The sequence below is a fragment of the Myotis daubentonii genome, chromosome 6 (genome assembly GCF_963259705.1).
Source record: "Myotis daubentonii chromosome 6, mMyoDau2.1, whole genome shotgun sequence".
NCBI classification, from domain to species: Eukaryota; Metazoa; Chordata; class Mammalia; order Chiroptera; family Vespertilionidae; genus Myotis; species Myotis daubentonii.
In genome coordinates, this window is record NC_081845.1 from 61,485,909 (window position 1) to 61,505,607 (window position 19,699).

Genomic DNA, 19,699 nt, shown 5'->3' on the forward strand with positions numbered 1-19,699 from the left:
TGCATTCCAAACTTAGCAATGTGACTACTTCTGCAGGGGAAGGAGGGATAAAATCAGAAAGAAAAAGGGTTTCTTCTGCCTTGCAAATATCTAGTTCTTTGAGCTAGAAGTTGAATGCACTGGTATTTGTTGTATTATTCTTTACTAGAGGCCCGATGCATGAAATTTGTGCAAGGGACTTGGCCCTCACAGCCTCAGCCGGCCCTCACAGCCCCGGCTTCGTCCTTAAGGTCATCCAGACGGTCATTCTGCTATTCCATCTAATCAGCATATTAGCTCTTTATTATATACGATGACTTTTTTAAAAAATATATATATTATTGATTTTTTACAGAGAGAAAGGGAGAGTTAGAAACATCGATGAGAGAGAAACATCCATCAGCTGCCTCCTGCACACCTCCTACTGGGGATGTGCCTGCAACCAAGGTACATGCCCTTGACCAGAATCGAACCTGGGACCTTTCAGTCCGCAGGCCGACGCTCTATCCACTGAGCCAAACCGGTTAGGGCACGATGACTTTTTTGTATGTCTTAAAAAGTCATAATATGTATGTATCTTAAATATTTTATTTTATTTTGGAATGATTGAATGATCTTAAAAACAAGAGCCCAACAGTAAGATTTGAATTAAGAATTCATATAATTAATATAGTCAAGCCCAACCCAACTGCTAAAGGAAGGAAGCATTTACTGTGGGTGATACTATGAAATGTGGAAAGTTATCTTTTTAAAGCACTGCTCTCTCTCTTTCAGTTCTTCCAAAACACTGCTCTGAACTCTTTCTTTCATGTCTATACAGAAGACACTGTTAACAAGCTGATATTATCTACTTCCACATTTTAGAAGAGATAAGCAATAACATATTTATTTTCAGAAATGAATTGCAACACTGAAAGTATATACATATTTGAACTACATTTTTAAAGTGTCCAAAGTCCCCTTTTGAGGCAAACAAGGCTAGAATCATATTCATAGAATTCTTTTTTTTTAAATATATTTTATTGATTTTCCACAGAGAGGAAGGGAGAGAGATAGAGAGTTAGAAACATCGATGAGAGAGAAACATCGATCAGGTGCCTCCTGCACATCCCCTACTGGGGACGTGCCCGCAACCCAAGTACATGCCCTTGACCGGAATCAAACCTGGGACCTTTCAGTCCACAGGCCGACGCTCTATCCACTGAGCCAAACTGGTTTCGGCTATTCATAGAATTCTTATTAGAACCTGAACACCAAAGGATACAAGGTGTTGTGGCAAAAAACTTAATCAGCACTTAAGGCATAACACAAAGTCTACCTCTTTCAGGAAGTCTTCCTCAGCTATTTCAGACCCTTGGGATTTTCCCTCATCTCCTGACCACTAATTCTGGCTCTTAATAATGATATGTTTTGTCTTCCCTTTCTGTTAGCATTACCTTATTTGGGGATCAAAGGCTATAGGGATCAGAGATTATGTCGTCTTTCCCTTCTTCACTCCTCCGCTAACACCCGCAGATAAGTCTAAATAAGTAGGTATTCCCACCTGAATTGGGTAGCAGAGGGAGTAAAGCCCAGATTTTCAAATGGCAGGCCTGCAGGCCAAACCCAGCTCTGCCCTTTGTCAGCTAAATGAGAGAGTAATTATATCTCACTTTAGGCACAAAATGAAAAATATACAGTTGATCCTTGAACAACATAAGGTCTAGGGTGTGCAGATGTCCCACACAGTAAAAAATCAGTGTAGAACTATTTGTTTAGTAGTTAACATTCTCATAAAATTGGTTTAAAGACAACGTGAATCATGATTGAAAAGCATGTATAGTACCTGCTGAATCCACTCAAGAATTGTTGGTTATTTTTATCACTACTGCTACTACTAGTACTACTACTACAGCTATGCTATTACACTACAATTTATTTGAAGGGAATAAATGAGTCTTGGAACCACATAATTTCTAATTTTGTGCTTTCCTACCCAATTTTACTGGTTTAACCATTACATTGATCAATGTCTTCCTTGACACCCAATTAGTAAGCTTGAATCCAAATGCAATTCTGGTATAACTAGAAAAATAATTAGTCATTCTGTGCCCAAATGTTCACTTTTCTAGACAAGGGTAATTGTTTACTTAAAAGCTTCCATCATACTTGCTGTTATTAAAGTTTACACTGACCTGGTATCAGTGATGTCCCTAGTGAAATTATTTTGTTTAATTCCAATATATCTTATAAAATCATAAACTCACTTTCATACATCTACTCAAACACAGTTTCTTCTAACACATATATTACCCCTCCCCCCTTTCCCAAAACACTATTCTCCCATGTTAAGTATACTAGTATTTGCAAGACTTTGGTATTTAGCAATGATATATTTATAACATTCTGCTGAAAGCTCCTTTGTGATTAAATACATTTTAAAGCAAATTAAAAATAAGTTTAAATATGCGGTTGTGAGATTTTCCAGGCACTCAGACCAAACACAATCCTGCAGATTTAAATTTAGAACAGTTTGACACAGCACTATCTGCTGACAGCATTATTTGATCTGAGTAGACGTGCAAACATTCAACAACAAAAAAGCATGTGTCAATAATTCATAGGTCTAGAGTCAACTCTCTTGGGTAAGGAAAGTATATGCTTTAATTTTTTCCCTGTATCCCAAGACACATTTTTGCTCTGCACAAAGTCTTCCCTTTTCAGCCTGCCAGCAGACAGACCACCTGTTACAATCAGATGTTTTGCTGACTTCACTTGTTTTAGTCCATTAAGACGAGGCAGCCAGCTAGCTCAATGTGCAAGTCACTAAACCTCAAAAGACAGCAATTGGTGCAGAAATTTGGCACTCCCTGAACCCCCAGTAATCTGAAACCCTCAATCCCCTTCAAGTAGATGAAGGAGGTGTTCCTAACCCAACCCTGAGAACTCTATCTAGGCAGGTAACATGTTTCTTAGGCTCTGTTCATGCTGGGAGGCAAGCTGAGATCCCAGCACCCTTCTGGCCCAACTTAACCTTCTATTTGTGCAGCCTAAATACACTGGCATTTCTGCCTCCATGGCTGTGTTAAATCCCCTTCATCCACTAACTCCAAAAACCATATTAACACAGAAATAGCCAACTAGCTGGGGCTGCAATCACTCTGAGACAAAAGTCTTGTAGTGACACACTGTCAAATCAGAAATCTAGATGATAGTTACAGTGAGCATAGAAACAGGAAGTTCAATTACTTGTTGTTACTTTACTAGTAAAATAAAACTTTACTCACCAAACTGTGACCTTAAGTGATTAGAAATTAAAGCCAGTGATGAACTATATTTTTTTCATTTTCAGTAATATTTTTTTAATTTGAAAATTCTAATATTTCACTCCAGGAATCCCACTCATATAACTATTCTGCCAGAAAATAGCCTGGCAACACAAGGAAATTAACTGACCAATTAACTTATGAATCTGAAATACAAAAAAGAACAATTCATAAATTTCCCAGCTGTACCTTTCTTCTGTTCAAAAAACTGGAAAGCATCTCACTGTACTTTTTGGTAGTCAGACCACATCTGAAACATAAACATGATGATAATTCATTCATTTACCCAAAAAGTATTATCTGGTCTCTAGCTATATCCAGAATATAGCAGTAATAGAAACAGATTAATTCTTGAGCTCACATTGGGGGAGTTGCAAAATAAATAAAATACTTGTATACAAATCATGATAAACAGCTAAAAAATGGTAAGATGGAGGGAGAAGGGACTGGATGTAATTTTCAATATAGTAATCAAAAAAGGCCTCAATGAGCACATGACTTTTGAGCAAAGATGCAAAGAGTGGTGAGGGAGCACCTTAGGCTGATGAGGAAGAGTGGAAAGTGAAGGCCAAGGAGAGGGAAGCTGACAGGCCTGAGGCAGGGGCTGTGGTCCAAAGAGCACTTTCCCCAGCACCATCTTATTTGAGCCCCATAATAATTCTGTCCATGAGGGTTGTTATTATGTCCATGTTACAGATGAGGGTCTGAGGTTCAGCTATGTTTCCACTTGTCCAACGCAACACAGTAAGCAGTAGTGCTCACATCTTCACCTCGGTCTTACAGCTCAGCCTAGTTTTCTTCCTCTGCACCGACTGCCACACTGCTGTGTCCAATTCTGTGTCCTGCAACTTGTCAGGAACGATGGATTAAACCAGACTGTCCTGAAGGGTGATTGTAACAGTGATGGATCTGGAGACTTCGTGTGGAACTGCTGAGGAAAGAAAAGACCTGGAGGAGAACCACATTTGAAAGGCTGCCAGACCGAAGAGCGAGAGAGGTGTTCAATGTTTCTCTAGAAGGCACAATTAACCCATACATGGAAATTAGAGAGACACACTTCCAATGCAGAGATGAATAAGATACCCAGTGATAGCAGCTGTCCAACAGTGGAATGGACTGTCATGTCAAGTTATGAAACTCCAATGACTAGAGTTACCCAAGCAGAGGCTGAATGGCCATCAGTCTGAGATAAAGACAGATTTCAGCACTTCACTGCAGTGAAGGCTACACAGACTGACCGCTATCTTTCCGAAGGCTGAGTCTGTGATTACACAAGCACCCGGCAATGCAGTGTGGCAGTTAAATGCTGCAGCTGTGAAGCCAAACAGCTTAGTGAAAATGCAGTCTCTACCACTCCTACGATTTGTACACTTGACCTTTATAAACCTTAGTTTGCTTATATGAAATAAAAATAATAGAAGTTACCTTATAGGGGCTATGGTGAGGATTAAATGAAATAATCCACGTAAAGGACTTAACACGGTGCCAAGCACATAGTAAAAGCTCAGTAAAGTTTAGCTTCTACAAATATGTGTATTTGGGAGCATGTATCTAACATGTGTATATATTTGTTTCTCTTTCTCTGTTTTTACTTCTACTCAGTAGTTCAATGTCCTCAAAGCAGAATTCTTACAGCATAGTAAATTACAACATGATGATACTGACCATAATAGTAATAATAAACACTTAAAACAGTCAGCATTACCAGGAAATATGCGGAAAAAGTTCATCTTTTAAGCATTTGAAGCACAATTAAAAATTATGAAAGAAAAAAAATCAACATTTTCTTAATTGAAACTACTTAAAATTTAGAGCCTTTCAGCATGAGAAAGAATACTTAACAATCTGCACCTGTATTTAATGTGTCTGTATACCCAAGTAATCAGGTGTACATGAGTATGTATACATACATATAAATACACACATACACTTCCTATTTTGAAATTAGGGAGCTATGCCGGAAAGCCCACAGTTACTTTTAAATTATTTCTCAATAAGCAAAATGATTCCAGATATTTCTAATCATGGTCAAGTACTTTATGTATGTGTGTCTATATTAATAGAAAATGAAAGAGAAATAACAAAAGAAAGGTGCATCTGTATGCTGGAATCTGGAGATGCTTATACATGGTAGTAAATGAGCTACAATTTTAGGTAGATTTGTCATTCTTTTGTTATTCTGGATAAACTGATATTTATTATTCATTGGGAAGACATTCAAGAATGAACCTGAATGATAAAAGAAAGCCTCCACTTTAGAAAAAATGTGGGCGATGTCACGATATTTTATTTCTGCAGTAGAGTGCTCAATGCTTTCAGGAGGTCATAGCATGATACATTATAGAACAGGAAAAAATTACTTTCAATACCAGTATTTGTATGATACAACAATACATATATGGATTTATGTCCATCATCATATTTGATCCTCCAATAACCCTGTGACGTAACTGCTATTAAGCGCTCTTTATGAATGTGCAAATAGGGGTTCAGGGAATAACTTGCTCAAAATCACATAGTAAGAAATAAAGATACAAACTTGATTCGAAAACCTTTTATCTTTCTGTATTGTCCATCATGAGGATATATTAAATTACCATATTTTGGAACAGATCATCTATTTTAATAGATTGTGAGTATAATAAAATTTCTTTAGCACCAAAACTAAGTTGAATATATGTCATGGATTCTTAAAAGCTTGGTGTTAGAAGAGGTAATCTAGTCTGTCACCCAATGACAGAATCAAGAGTCTAAAGCAGCCGTGGGCAAACTACAGCCCGCGGGCCAGATTCGGCCCGTTCGGCTGTTCTATCCGGCCCGCGGAGCCGAAAGAGCGGAGGGTTCTCTTGCTCTCCCCTCCGCTCCTTCACCAGCAGCAGTGTTAACATGGCAACGTCGGGAAACACGGCCGCAGCTCCTTCTTCTGAGTCCAGTTTAAGAACCCATTGTGGCCCTTGAGTCAAAAAGTTTGCCCACCCCTGGTCTAAAGTCTCCATAGACATTACAGTATTGAAAATTTGATTACCTAATGATTTGTTCTTAGAAACTCCTTCTATACACTCTAATAACTTCTGCTTATTAATCCCACATCCACCCTTGAAAGCAAAACAGCATAAGATCCACTCTGTCAAATCACTCTCTAAGGATTAGAAGTGAGTCATCATGCTCTCCCTCCCCAACCCCCACCCCCACCCCCACCCCCACCCATAAAATCCCCCATACCCATTTCCCCTAAAATTATAATAATTGAGCCTTTTTTCATTATGGCAGACACCTCTGATTATTCTCTGATTTGTCAAAATCCCTCTTCAGAGTGACACCCAGCACTAAACCTCCAGTTCAGCAATGAACCTAGTTATAGCCCTTGAACCTTTCTCTTAATGTCACCTGAGACAGTGTTAAGTTATTAATGGTCATGTCTCAATGTTGGCTCAGAGGGACATAATAGAGAACAATTAAATCTCTTTTTAAAGCCAGATCTGTAGACACACAATCCTATTGAGAAACAAAAACACTGCCACCACTCTGGCTTCACTTCTCTCCACTGCCCACAGACAATCTAGCCACAGAGTACACTTGCTACTACTGGAACAAACTCCCCACTCTTGCCGGGAGCCGGTCCATCCTTGCTGTTTCAAGGGACCTGGCATATATGGCATACTTTTCTTAATATGTTTGCTCACCTTCTTGGCACTATGTGTTTTAACCAAGGTCACCTCTGAGAAAGGTTGTTTCCCCAGGTAGGGATTTTCCCCTGAAGTTAGGGAGGGAATAAAACCCCTTAACTAAGTGCCAGGTGGGTAATTAATCACTTTAACTACGAACAATCATGCTTAAGCTACATAATCTTTACTCCCTGGAATGGAGATAAGAAACGCCCTAACCTTTGGAATAGAGATTGATAGGATTGAATCAACTGGTATAAATACAGTTCCTTTGTCCAGGTTGTTTACCCTCTGACAGAAACATCCTTCTCCCAATCCCCTGCCTGCAGACTCTCCCCTCTCCCCACAAGGCCAGTTTAATTGCCCATCTTAAGTCCTCTAGATTCACCCCTCCTTTATTCCTCACCCTGGCTCCATTAACTGCATTGCCACAGCAATCTAGAATGATTCTTCCCACAAGGCAGTACCAATGGCCATGTAGTGCTCCCTTCTCCCCTATTAGTCAGCAAGTGAGCTCAGCAGAGACATGGACAGTGCTTTCATCTTTCATCATTTCTAGCACTGAACTCAGTGGGAAAGATTAAGCCATATATATATATATATATATATATGGCTAATATGCTAAGTGTCTTTCCCACTGTCCGACTGGTCCCTATGATGTGCACTGACCACCAGGGGACAGACGCTTAACGCAGGAACTGCGGTGACACACACTTGCCATTTACAGAGAGATGACAGTGCGGACCTGGCCGACAAAGCAACACTTGGCTTCCCCCAAGTGGGACACAGGCCCTGACAACCACCCCGGAGCAACACCCCACAAAATTGCAGCCAATGCTGCCCAGACCCCACGGCCAGCCTGGAAACAGAAGCTGTAGACGACGGGTAATGACATCATGTAGCAATTTCTGGCTTCTTCTCCCTACGACTAGCCTCCTTGCAATTTCTTCAACCCGGGAACACAACTTGCTTTATAGACAGGTGCAAACATTTTACACTTTAACCAAATGTTTGTGAAGCATTTTCCCGTGCCTCATCTCATTTGATCCTCACAGAAGTCCTGGAGCAGGTGGATAGGAGACTCGCTGGAATCCAATTTTCATTAGCCGGAAAACAGAGATTTAGAAAGTTTAGAAACTTGACCCGACTAAAAAGAAATAAGAAGTGGTGGACCTTGAAAATGACAAGTCAAACACTGCTGCAGTTAAATATTTTACCCTTTGTTCTCCCTGTGTGATCTACAATAATAATCTGCTTCGTGTTGATATTTACTGCTGAGTTGCTGCCAATTACCTGAAAGAGAAGTTGGGGTGCTACACTGGGCTGGAACAAGTTTAGCTACATCAGAAAGCAGGTCTAATTAAGCAAGTTTATTCTATATATATAAAAGGCTAAGTTGACTCACGTTTTATATGTATCATGTTGACTCACGTGATACATATAAAGCTCTCGCTGGCGCCAATCGCACGTGTGTGTTTCGATCTGTCAATGTCGATTGTGAGTTTGATTGACACTTCTATTATAAAGGGCAAATAGCAATTTTAAAATATTTCTTCTAATTCATTTCCTTTCAATGTGCACGAATTCATGCACTGGACCACTAGTATTATACATGAATGAGTATGATAAAGGGTTGGAAGTGAAACAGTTCACAGAAAGGAAAGATTAATTCCAGCTAAGGGATCATGGAAAGCTTCATGAAGAAGATAGTACGTAAGGGAAGACAGGCAAAGTGAAGGAAATGATGGCCTTCTTGCTTACATGGACAAAGGGAAAGGCATCAGCAGGGATGACAAAATCCACAGAGCCTCAAAGGAAAACATTAGCATCTACTGGACACCATGCATTCATTTTACATTTAGCACTTCATTGAATTATCTCACTAAATAATTCTGTGAGTTAGAATTTAGTATCTTTAGAGCTAAGGAAATTAAAGTTCAGAGATGGTAGCCTCCTCAAGGATACCTAGTTAACAAGTGGTGGAACTGTGTTTTGTTTTTAATATTAATCTTTCTGCCTGTGTTCTTTCTACAATACAGATCTTGGGCCTAGGGGTAGGGTTAAGTGTAACCTTCATAGACTGGGTCTCCTTGAACTGCCCTTTGATTGCCTTGTGCCAACCTTGATATCCATCTCAGCTTATCACCACAGAAGCACATGCACACATACACACACATGCAGGCCCACTAACACCAAAAGCTCTATTAAATGAGGGACATTTCTTCCCAAAGACTCCCAGTGAGACAGGAAAGGATACCGCATGTCAATTAATCCTAAAAGTCCCCATCACAAATCATTTCAAATGTGCCTTGAAGAGGCAAAAATAGCATAAGGACTAAGAAAGCAGGTCCAGGAGCCAAGCATGCTAGCTCCTTACTACCTGTGTGACCTAGACAGGTTACTCAACCTCTTTGTGTCTAAGTCTGTCCATTTAAAATGGGACTCAAAATAGTACTTAACTTATAAAGTTACTGAGGAGATACTATTTAAAGCATGTGACCTCTATGAACAATATCAGACACATAGTAAATAAGGCAATGATTGGTCCTCTTGAGACTAGTTTGTGGCTATGATTCAATCCCAGGCCAACTGTCTCCAAAGCTTGTGCCTCCACATAGGTCTTATATAAATCTATGAAGAGCTCAGGGAAAGAGTCTCGTGTAGGTTGATGTGAAAGGAGTGGAAAGGACCTCTGGAACAGCCCTGGAAGATTTGAAGAATGAGTAGAAGTCAGAGGCAAAGAGGGGGCAAAAGATCACTTCAGATGGGATGGACAGTAAAAGCAGACAACAGATAAATGGCATAAGTATTTGTGGGAGAGCACGTGGATCTCCTTAACTAAAGAATAAGATATTTTAGGGAATAAAGGAAAATAATATAGTAGAGGGAAGTTGAGATCTTGAAAGTCAGTCAGTGGACTTTGAACTTACTTCAGTGGACGGCTGGAAACAGATGTTGTCTTCTGAGTAGATGAGTGAAATGGGCCAGAGGTGTTTTAGGAAGAGTTTTCATCTGGGTAGGATGGAGCCAAGCGACTACTGACACCACACAGTAAAGAAGGGCTGGAAGCAGGAGGAGGCCATGGTGCTGAATGTGTGCACACAGACCAGGAAAGCTCTGAGAGATGTCTGTGAAATGTCAGGGCTTGCTGCCAGATTGGAAAGGAGGAGAGAAGCTGAGGAAAGACTTGGATATGGTTCCACTATTAGGTTGGTAAGTGATGGACCCCAGGCAGAAACACATACTAAAAGTACTGCAAAGTACAAAATGTCCAAAATAATGCTGATAAAATATTTACTCAGACCATTGGAACTATTCTCTGAACTCATTGCCTTACTACTTTGCTGAACCTGGCTTTTTATCAATGAGAGATGAAAATGAGGTAAGCACATTAATAATTCAAGAAGCCGGGTTCCTGCCATGTAGTTTGAATCAGTGCCTTTCTCACTGATCTTATCTAGTACTCATATTTTTAAAAATATACTGGGAAACTTGAGTTTGTCTACTATTTACTATTAAAGATTTTTATATGAGCAATCTAATATAAAATGTACTGCTGGGGTCTTCGAGCAAATGGGTGCTTCATTTGCTATCCACCATTATGCTATAGTTACTTGCATGCATACTACATTTAGAGTATTACAATTAGGGTTTTGGGACACTGATTTTGAAGAGAATTTATTGGAAATGTATGTAATTGTAAAAAATCTATTCTTTAAATCGATGAAACAGTGCTTATAATTATCAAATATATGATAGCTGATGGATAGTGGCTGGTTTTTTAAATTAAAAAGCACAACAACCTTTATAAGAGTGAGTTATTTAAAACACATATTTATGCCGTAGCCGGTTTGGCTCAGTGGATGGAGCGTCGGCCTGCGGACTGGAGGGTCCCGGATTTGATTCCGGTCAAGGGCATGTACCTTGGTTGTGGGCACGTCCCTTGTAGGGGGTGTGCAGGAGGCGGCTGATCGGTGTTTCTCTCTCATCGATGTTTCTAACTCTCTATCCCTCTCCCTTCCTCTCTGTAAAAAATCAATAAAATATATTTTAAAAAAATAAAACACATATTTATAACATAAATGTATTTTTTAGGAAGCAGCAACTTCTTGAGAGCTACATAAGTGTTTTATACTCTATTATAAGAAGGCAGAATGTCATGAGAACGTTATATTCTGGCAACAAACATTCAGCACCAATGTGCCAGGCAGTGGATATATGGATAAGCCTTCCCTTTGGAGCTTTGCATCCAGGGGAAGGCAGACAAATAAGAAAATAAGTAAAATACAAACTAATGCATGAATAATAGAGCTTTAGGTAAAGTATACAAACAGTTCAGAATACAAAGAAAATAGTTTTTGCCTACCGCTGTTCCAAGAGATCACAAGAAATGGATCATATACAATCAGATATTGTAAAACCCATTTTGTAGAATTTGAAAAGGATCAAAAGTATGTTACAAGTTATTTAATCATGCAATAGAAGGAAGTCATAGGAAACAGCACAGCCTCTGAAATATATTTCCGAACAATTATATTAAAGATTAAGGAAGTCACATCTCTCTGTCCAACAGTCAAAACTACTTTCTAATGGGTTGTTTTCATTCTTTTATTCATCCAGATTAAACCAAAGCACACACTAAATACAAGAGGATTTATTTTCTGGAGTTCTGCCATGGTGAAAGCTATCTAATAAAAAATGAAATGGGGAGTGAGCTCACTGAATAAATCAGAAGGAAGAATTAAAGAACCTGACAGATATTTCAGAGGCCTGTTAAAAAATAAATTGGAGTTTCGTTATGAAAATTGACTTAAATGAATGGTATACTTAAGAACCTACTTCAGAACATTTTCTTAAAGTCAATTTGACTATCAACCATAAAATATTGCATTTCAATATACTATTTTGTTAAATTTCAAAATGCAAGAGGTACAGTAATGGCCATAAGCACAGAGTAAATGTCCACAAAGAAAAGGAACAAAATACTAAAAATCTATAAGTATGCTGATATCTGCAGTTCAGATTTTAAACCTAAATAAAAGGTGAGAAAAATACTTTAAATACTGCCTCCTTAAGTAATAAAAGGATGGTTAGTGTACTTTTAATAATTGAGGGAAAGCAAAACAAAACTGGATAGCAGCCAGCCTTCTAAAGATCTGCAATTTCTAAACTACTTTACTCTCTTGATAGGTGACCTTTAAATATAGACAAATCCAATAGTAGGGGGAAATTAAACCATCATTGAAGACAACTGTTCATATGATGTGATACTTAAACCAGCAGAGGTGGGGAGTACAGAGTGGGGGTGGATAATGTTTCCCCCTACATTTGCAGGGCAAGGAAAGAAGAGGTGTTGATCCTTCTCATATTCATTCACTAGAGACAGGCTTCTAGGTAAAGTTATCATGCTTATGCCCAACTCAGCATGATCAGAAATACACATGGAAAAAGATGTTCTATTCTAAGCAGCCCACCTATAAACAGAAATGGTAAAGGAACTAAAGAACCTGCTGCCTAAAGAGGGATGAAATATAAATTGGATTTGTTCCATGAAACCCCATGAGATAAGGACAGTAGTTGCAAGTTGTATATACATATTCTATTAGTCAGATGTGTCTAAAGAGGAGAGTTTTAGTAGTGAGTTCCCTGTTGTATAAGGTGTTCAAGTACAGAGAGATATGATAGGGATGGAGCAGAATGTACCCAAACTCTAAACAGAAAAAGTTAAAGGGATCACCTTCCAGGTGATCTTTCAGCTGATATCCTGTGATAATAAGAAAACAGAAACCACAGTCACTGACTTTGTAGGACTTAAAAGTAACAAACAGCAGGTGTCTTTGAAAAAAGTGGTAAGAATACTAGATCCATCAGGGTCCAGGCAGAAAGCTAATTGTACCTCAATGCGGATAATGTGAGGAGTTTAATAAAGAGACTATTTCTAAGTGTGGGCAATCCAAAGGGGTAGCACAATATCCCAGGGCCCAGTAATAACAGCAATGGGGCAGGGGCATCCTTCACCTGCGGGAAGCAGTAGTTCTCAACCTTGGCTGCACATTAGAATCACCTGGGAATCTTTTTAAAATCCTGATTTCTGGGCCTCATCCTCCGGAAATTCTGTTTCTTTGTTACTAATGTTGTGGCCTCACCCCATAACAAAGAGACAGAATTTCCGGAGGACGAGGCCCAGAAATCAGGATTTTAAAAAGACTCCCAGGTGACTCTAATGTGCAGCCAAGGTTGAGAACCACTGGTCTAAAGGGATGAGAGGAGGGCACAGTTACCAGAACTGGGAGAGAGAGCAAGGTGAGGAGAGGACCCCCTGACTGCAGCTGGACTTCTCATTCTACCGGATCATCGTTATGACTGTGGAGAGAGCAAGGAATGGCGTGACCTGCAGGATGAAGGGGGATGGGGAAGATGTGGAGGGCCAAAAGGAATATATTTAGCATAAATGTTAGCAAAGCCACAGAGAACAGGCAAACAATGACAGCCCTAGACTGGGTAAGAGATTGGAATATATTCTCTCAGGCCCCTTCCAAAGGGTGTAATACTGTATGTGCTTTTACTGATGGAGAGTCACAGACCTATGTTCTTTACTATCATTGCACAGCACCAGCTCGTTTCCATTCCTTGGGCATCTCTCTGGATTTGCTCTCTGAACCAATACAGTAGTATCACAGGATACACATTATAGGACCAGAAAATCTGAAAATAAAACGATCCCACATACCTTTGTCAAATAATTGTCCATCAGATATCTTTTAGTTTAAACATATGTTTGTCTCCTACTTGTCAGGCACTCTACTAGACACAGGGATACAATAGTCAACAAGACAAGCCTCTGCCTTCACAGAGCTTTCAGCTGACTATTCATCAAGACAATATGTAACACCCTCTGTTCCGCCAAGGAATCTCAGAAGTGCTATAGATCAGACGTCGGCAAACTGTGGCCCGCAGGCCAAACCTCAGTGCCCTTGCTTCTATAAACCATGCTTTATTGAAACAGCCAGTCCACTCATTTATGTATTGCCTGTCATTGCCTTAGTGCTACAACCTCAGAGCTGAATAGCTGCTACAGAAAGAGCATGGCCTGCAAAGCCTGAAATATTTTTCTATCTGGCCCTGTACCGAAAGACTGCCAACACTTGCTCTAAATAAAACCTAATGCTTTAAGGATATACATTATAGAACACATATTGTCACTCGTAAAACATCCCTCCCTCAGTGTCCTAGTTACAAACCAAGTCATAAAGGGGGTTGTCTTCCTGCATGGTTGTACTTCTACTGTTATAAGTTTTTTCTTTTCCTTCTTTCCTTGTAAAGGCAGATAACAAAAAGTACCAGGTGGTTAACATCTTTTAGTAATGGCTAATTCTCTTCAGATGATGTTCGCATTGTCTTATATATCTAGTCTTCAAAAGATCCTTTTCTCAGAATCACACCAAACAAATTTTGACAGGGGTGACGTTAGGTTATCTTTTACACTGACAATAAAATTGATTGTAAAAGCACTTAGCCAACACTCAAGTGTTATATAAATGCAAAATCCTAGCAGCTATAGTATGTTTTCTTCCCTGCAGATAGAAACAGGAGTGGATGCTTACTCCCCAATCACTTGACCCAGAGAGCATTAAAATTTAAAATGAAAGAAAAAAAAAACCCACTAGCTTTCATTGACTAAAATTACTAATAAGAACTGACAGATCTGTGCTGGTTCTGGTTCCTTCAAAGGATGTGAAGAGGCTAAGTCAGTGGTGGCTGTGGCTGACTATTGATTTGCCATTCTCCAAACCCTTGCCTTTCCCTAATGGGAGTCAATGTAGCATGAATAAAATTAAGTGGCCACTTAGTTCATACTTAGGCACTATAATACAGCAATAACTGGCTTTAGAAAGATCCTTGCAAAGCCTTGGTTCCTGAAAATTTTCCCACCCCAAAAGAGGGGAGGCTGAGCCCAACAGTGAACAGAGAACCAGAAATTATAAGATAATAGTGAGACAGCATGGAGAAGGGATGGCTGAGTTGGTGACAATTTTTCTTAACACCCTTATACCATGTCAGTTCCCTCTAATACATATGCTCTCAACATTCCATACTTTTATTTCATATCAGTTGTCACAACCGTAACTGTTTTCCTTATTTAATTAGTTGTTGGATGTCAATCATTACCTGTCCAGAAATCGCTATAACTAACATGTGATGAGCTCTGGAAAAAAAAAATTGGTTGACTGACCTAACAAATAAATGGACAGGTAAACAAGTTGGATTCTGGGCACTCTGCTAGCATCTAAGGAAGCTCTGTGATACACTCCTCAACACTAACGGCCAACATCTTCCTGTCCTTCTAAGCCAGCGGTTCTCAACCTGTGGGTCGCGACCCCTTTGTCGGTAGAACGACCCTTTCACAGGGGTCGCCTAAGACCAGCCTGCCTATCAGATATTTACATTATGATGACAGTAGCAACATTACAGTTATGAAGTAGCAATGAAAATAATTTTATGGTTGGGTCACAACATGAGGAACTGTATTTAAAGGGCCAGAAGGTTGAGAACCACTGTTCTAAGCCATAAGCTATGTTCTAAGGATATACGCTAATTGCATACAAACTCTTTGTATCTTCTCCACCAACCATCTCCTCTCTATTCGCTCAATCTCTTTTTCTGTATTGACTTCTGTCTCTCAAGATATAATCATGCTCAGGTTGCTGCCAGCTGTAAAACAACAAACAACAACAACAAATACCTCTAATCACCTCCACCACCAAAGCTTACTGTTCCTTCCAAAGTTGAAAATTATATAATTGCCAAACCTTACAGCTGCTTGCAAATTCTCCTTCAACTTCTCACTCCTCCAGTCTTAAAACACTCTGCTCTGACGTTAGTGGCACTACTTCCCTGATTATCCATTAGACCAGCGGTTCTCAACCTGTGGGTCACGACACCTTTGGGGGTTGAACGACCCTTTTACAGGGATCGCCTAAACCAGTGATGACGAACCTTTTGAGCTCGGCGTGTCAGCATTTTGAAAAACCCTAACTTAACTCTGGTGCCATGTCACATATAGAAATGTTTTGATATTTGCAACCATAGTAAAACAAAGTCTTATATTTTTGATATTTATTTTATATATTTAAATGCCATTTAACAAAGAAAAATCAGCCAAAAAAATGAGTTCGCGTGTCACCTCTGACACGCGTGTCATAGGTTCACCATCACTGGCCTAAACAGTGGTTGGCAAACTGCGGCTCGCAAGCCACATGCGGCTCTTTGGTCCCTTGAACGTGGCTCTTCCACAAAATACCGACTTCTGCGCATGGGCCACGAAGTTCCAATCGCACCATAAGTGCGTGCCCGCATGTGGTATTTTGTGGGAGAGCCACACTCAAGGGACCAAAGAGCCGCATGTGGCTCGCAAGCCGCAGTTTGCCAACCACTGGCCTAAGACCATCAGAAAACACATATATAATTACATATTGTTTTTGTGATTAATCACTATGCTTTAATTATGTTCAATCTGTAACAATGAAATTGGGGGGCACCACAACATGAGGAACTGTATTAAAGGGTCGCAGCATTAGGAAGGTTGAGAACCACTGCTTTAGACCAAGCCCTATCTGTTCTATAACCTAATATAGTGTCTCTACTTTTGCCTTAAACCATGAATGCCTTTTGTCTTTATGACTGCATCAGCCTTCTGATTGATCCCTCAGGTCCCCCCATCCATGCCTCCCAGTGCAGTCATATGTTTACCGCAAAAATGCTCCAAACCTAATTTAACTGACACTGTTAAATTGTGACTGACCTTCAGCTTCAAGTGTCTTTGTACAGCAGTTTACTATATATTTGACATACACCTACCCTCTGAAAGAGTTAAAATATTCTCTCTGATCATCACCACAATACCCACTGGACTCCAAACATCTCTATGTATGCTAAAACATATTTAAGGTAACATTTGCCAAAATGCTGGTTTTGGAAATCTGGCTCCAAAAATTGGTATGCCTGCCATCATTCATGAAAAAAGAATAAAAACGATAAAGTCATCAATTTGTGCTCCTGACCTCCATGCCCAAATTGTACCTCTGAATTTTGTCAATGGTGTTCCATTTCCCTGTTTTGAAAGTCATCCAGATTGTACAAGCTCCCAATTATTGCACTTGATCTAAAATCCAACTAAAGTAAGTCTCCCCCAATAAAAACAATTATAATAGTGGATAGCAACACACACATCTCTGCCAAGTGACTGAGTCTCACTGAAGCCACATGAAACACTGGTAATCTCTCTCTCTCTCTCTTTTTTTTTATTGATTTTTTTACAGAGAGGAAGGGAGAGGGATAGACAGTTAGAAACATCGATGAGAGAGAAACATCGAATAGCTGCCTCCTGCACACCCCCTACTGGGGATGTGCCGGCAACCAAGATACATGCCCTTGACCGGAATCGAACCTGGGACCCTTCAGTTGGCAGGCCAACACTCTATCCACTGAGCCAAACCGGCTAGGGCAGTAATCTCTTGATGTAATTAGAAAAAAAAGCAATACAAACAAAAAACTGATAGAGTATAATTAATTAGACACAAATATTGCTAATGACATATCCTACACATGAACAGAGTCCATGTTATTGTGTGTTCTTTCTACATTATGAGCACTTGATGCATATTAAAAACAGAACACTTCTTTATAATCTGCGGAACCAAATGAAATTCATATCCAAAATATTTGTGTACTTCCAGACCATAAAGCTATTCAAAGCCTTTCACAATGCAATCCAAGCTACTCCTGTTTTATTTCCTGAAAGACCAGTGGTTCTCAACCTTGGCTGCACATTAGAATCACCTGGGAATCTTTTTAAAAGAAATCAGGATTTTAAAAGGATTCCCAGGTGATTCTAATGTGCAGCCAAGGTTGAGAACCACTGCTCTGGGCACACCAAAGCATTGTTTGTTCCATGCACGCTGGCTTCTTGCTTTTACTCTTACGGATCCCTTCATCTGTATTCCCCACTTCTGCCCCGATTTCTCTAAGATCTGGTACTTACCCCTCCTGAAGGCGGGGCTTTTCCGCGAAGCTTCGCTATGCACAGCATTTCCTCTAGTCCTTCTAATGCCATTTCCTCCTGAACGTTCCTCATGTACCTATACACCCATCTCTAACCAGGTCTTTGAAAGCTTGGAATGAGGAGACCACGTGGGTCCCATCCATGACACCTACAGCACCTCCCCCTTCCTCGCCTGTAACCGGAGCTCCCCACCGAAGGCCTCTCCTTCCCCAGGGCGCCTCGGCAACCATCTTGGCGGTCAAGCCAGGCTCGGACAGGCTCAGGGACGCGGTGCACACCGGAGAACCCCACAAACTCCGGGCGATGTTTCCGGAACTGCAGCGTCTCCAGGGCGGCGGCGAGGGGCATCTTTAAGGGAAGAGAAGCCCCAGGCGGGTGCGGGCCGCATGCAGCTGCGAAGGGCGGGACTGGATCCAACCCAGCAGCACGTGGGCCGCCCGAGGACTGGGCGCGGGAGCACGAGGCCAGCCGCGGGAGGGAGGGAGGGTGCCAGCGCCCCCACCTACCTTCAGGGCTGCTGCCGCGGGGGGTGGGTGCCCTTAGTCCGGAGCCGATGCCGGAGGCGCTGGGGCCCGGGCTCTGCGCCATCCCCAGGCGGCAGGAGGCCGAGGGCCGACCCAGGCGGCGGCGGGGGCGCTGACAGACAGCAGCTGCCGGCCTCCTGCCCTCAGGGAGTGGCAGTGAGAAAGCCCGACACCCCAAGGCTCCCGCACCCAAGGCCCCCGGAGCCCCGATGGCTGCTTGTTGGGAAAAGAAGGCGCCGGCTCCGGCTCCGGGGCAGGTGGCGGGAAAGCGCCTCCAGCTTCTTGCGGAGCCCTGGTGCCCTGGGGCCTTCAGGCTCCGCAGACGGAAAGGAAAGCCAGGTCGGCTCCCGGAGTGCGCCCCCTCGTGTTCGCCGGAAGTGCCATCCAGACCTGGAAGAAAAACAAAAAAGCCTTGGAGAGGTTTCTCCTGGAAAGAGATCCATTGAGCCCAGCGGGCTTGGCTCAGTGGTTGAGCAAGGACCTAGGAACCAGCAGGTCCCGGTTGGATTCCAACTGAGGGCACCTGCCCGGGATGTGGGCTGGATCTTCAGTGTGGGGCGTGCAGGAGGCAGCGGATCAGTGATTCTCCCTCATCAATGATGCTTCTGTCTCACTCTCCCTTCCTCTCTGAAATCAATAAAAAATATATTTTTAAAAAAGATGCCATAACCGATTTGGCTCAGTGGATAGTGCGTTGGCCTGCGGACTGAGGGGTCCCAGGTTCAATTCCGGTCAAGGGCATGTACCTTGGTTGCGGGCACATCCCCAGTGGGAGGTGTGCAGGAGGCAGCTGATCGATGTTTCTCTCTCATCGATGTTTCTAACTCTATCTCTCTCCCTTCCTCTCTGTAAAAAATCAATAAAATATATATTTTTTAAAAAGCATTGATTCTGATGAGGGGGTAAGTTCTAAAACAATTTTTTCCTTTAGCAAACGTGAAATTATATTTGCATTTCTTTCAAGAAATTGTGACTTAAGAGTGATTTTGCACACTTTTTATCTTTCACGTTGCATTGCTCATCCATGTTCTAAATCATGTTTTGCCTTATGTCATTCCAAAATTCTTTCAGACTTTAGAATCCCAATCAGATCGTAAGCGTCCTCTGTAGTCTTCTTTGTATTGCACACAGTGCTGGCTGCTATTGGGTAGAAGTCTCAACATA

General features: G+C 41.2%; 1 protein-coding gene across 1 annotated transcript in view; it reads right to left on the reverse strand.

Annotated features, from left to right (window-relative positions):
- Positions 1–18,847, reverse strand: part of MEI4 (meiotic double-stranded break formation protein 4) — a 156,789-nt gene extending 137,942 nt beyond the window's left edge. Inside the window, exon 1 of the mRNA XM_059699628.1 lies at positions 18,518–18,847. Coding sequence (XP_059555611.1) covers positions 18,518–18,599 — 82 coding nt within the window. The 5' untranslated portion in view covers positions 18,600–18,847. The remainder of the gene's footprint in view (positions 1–18,517) is intronic.
- Positions 18,848–19,699: the final 852 nt, after the last annotated feature.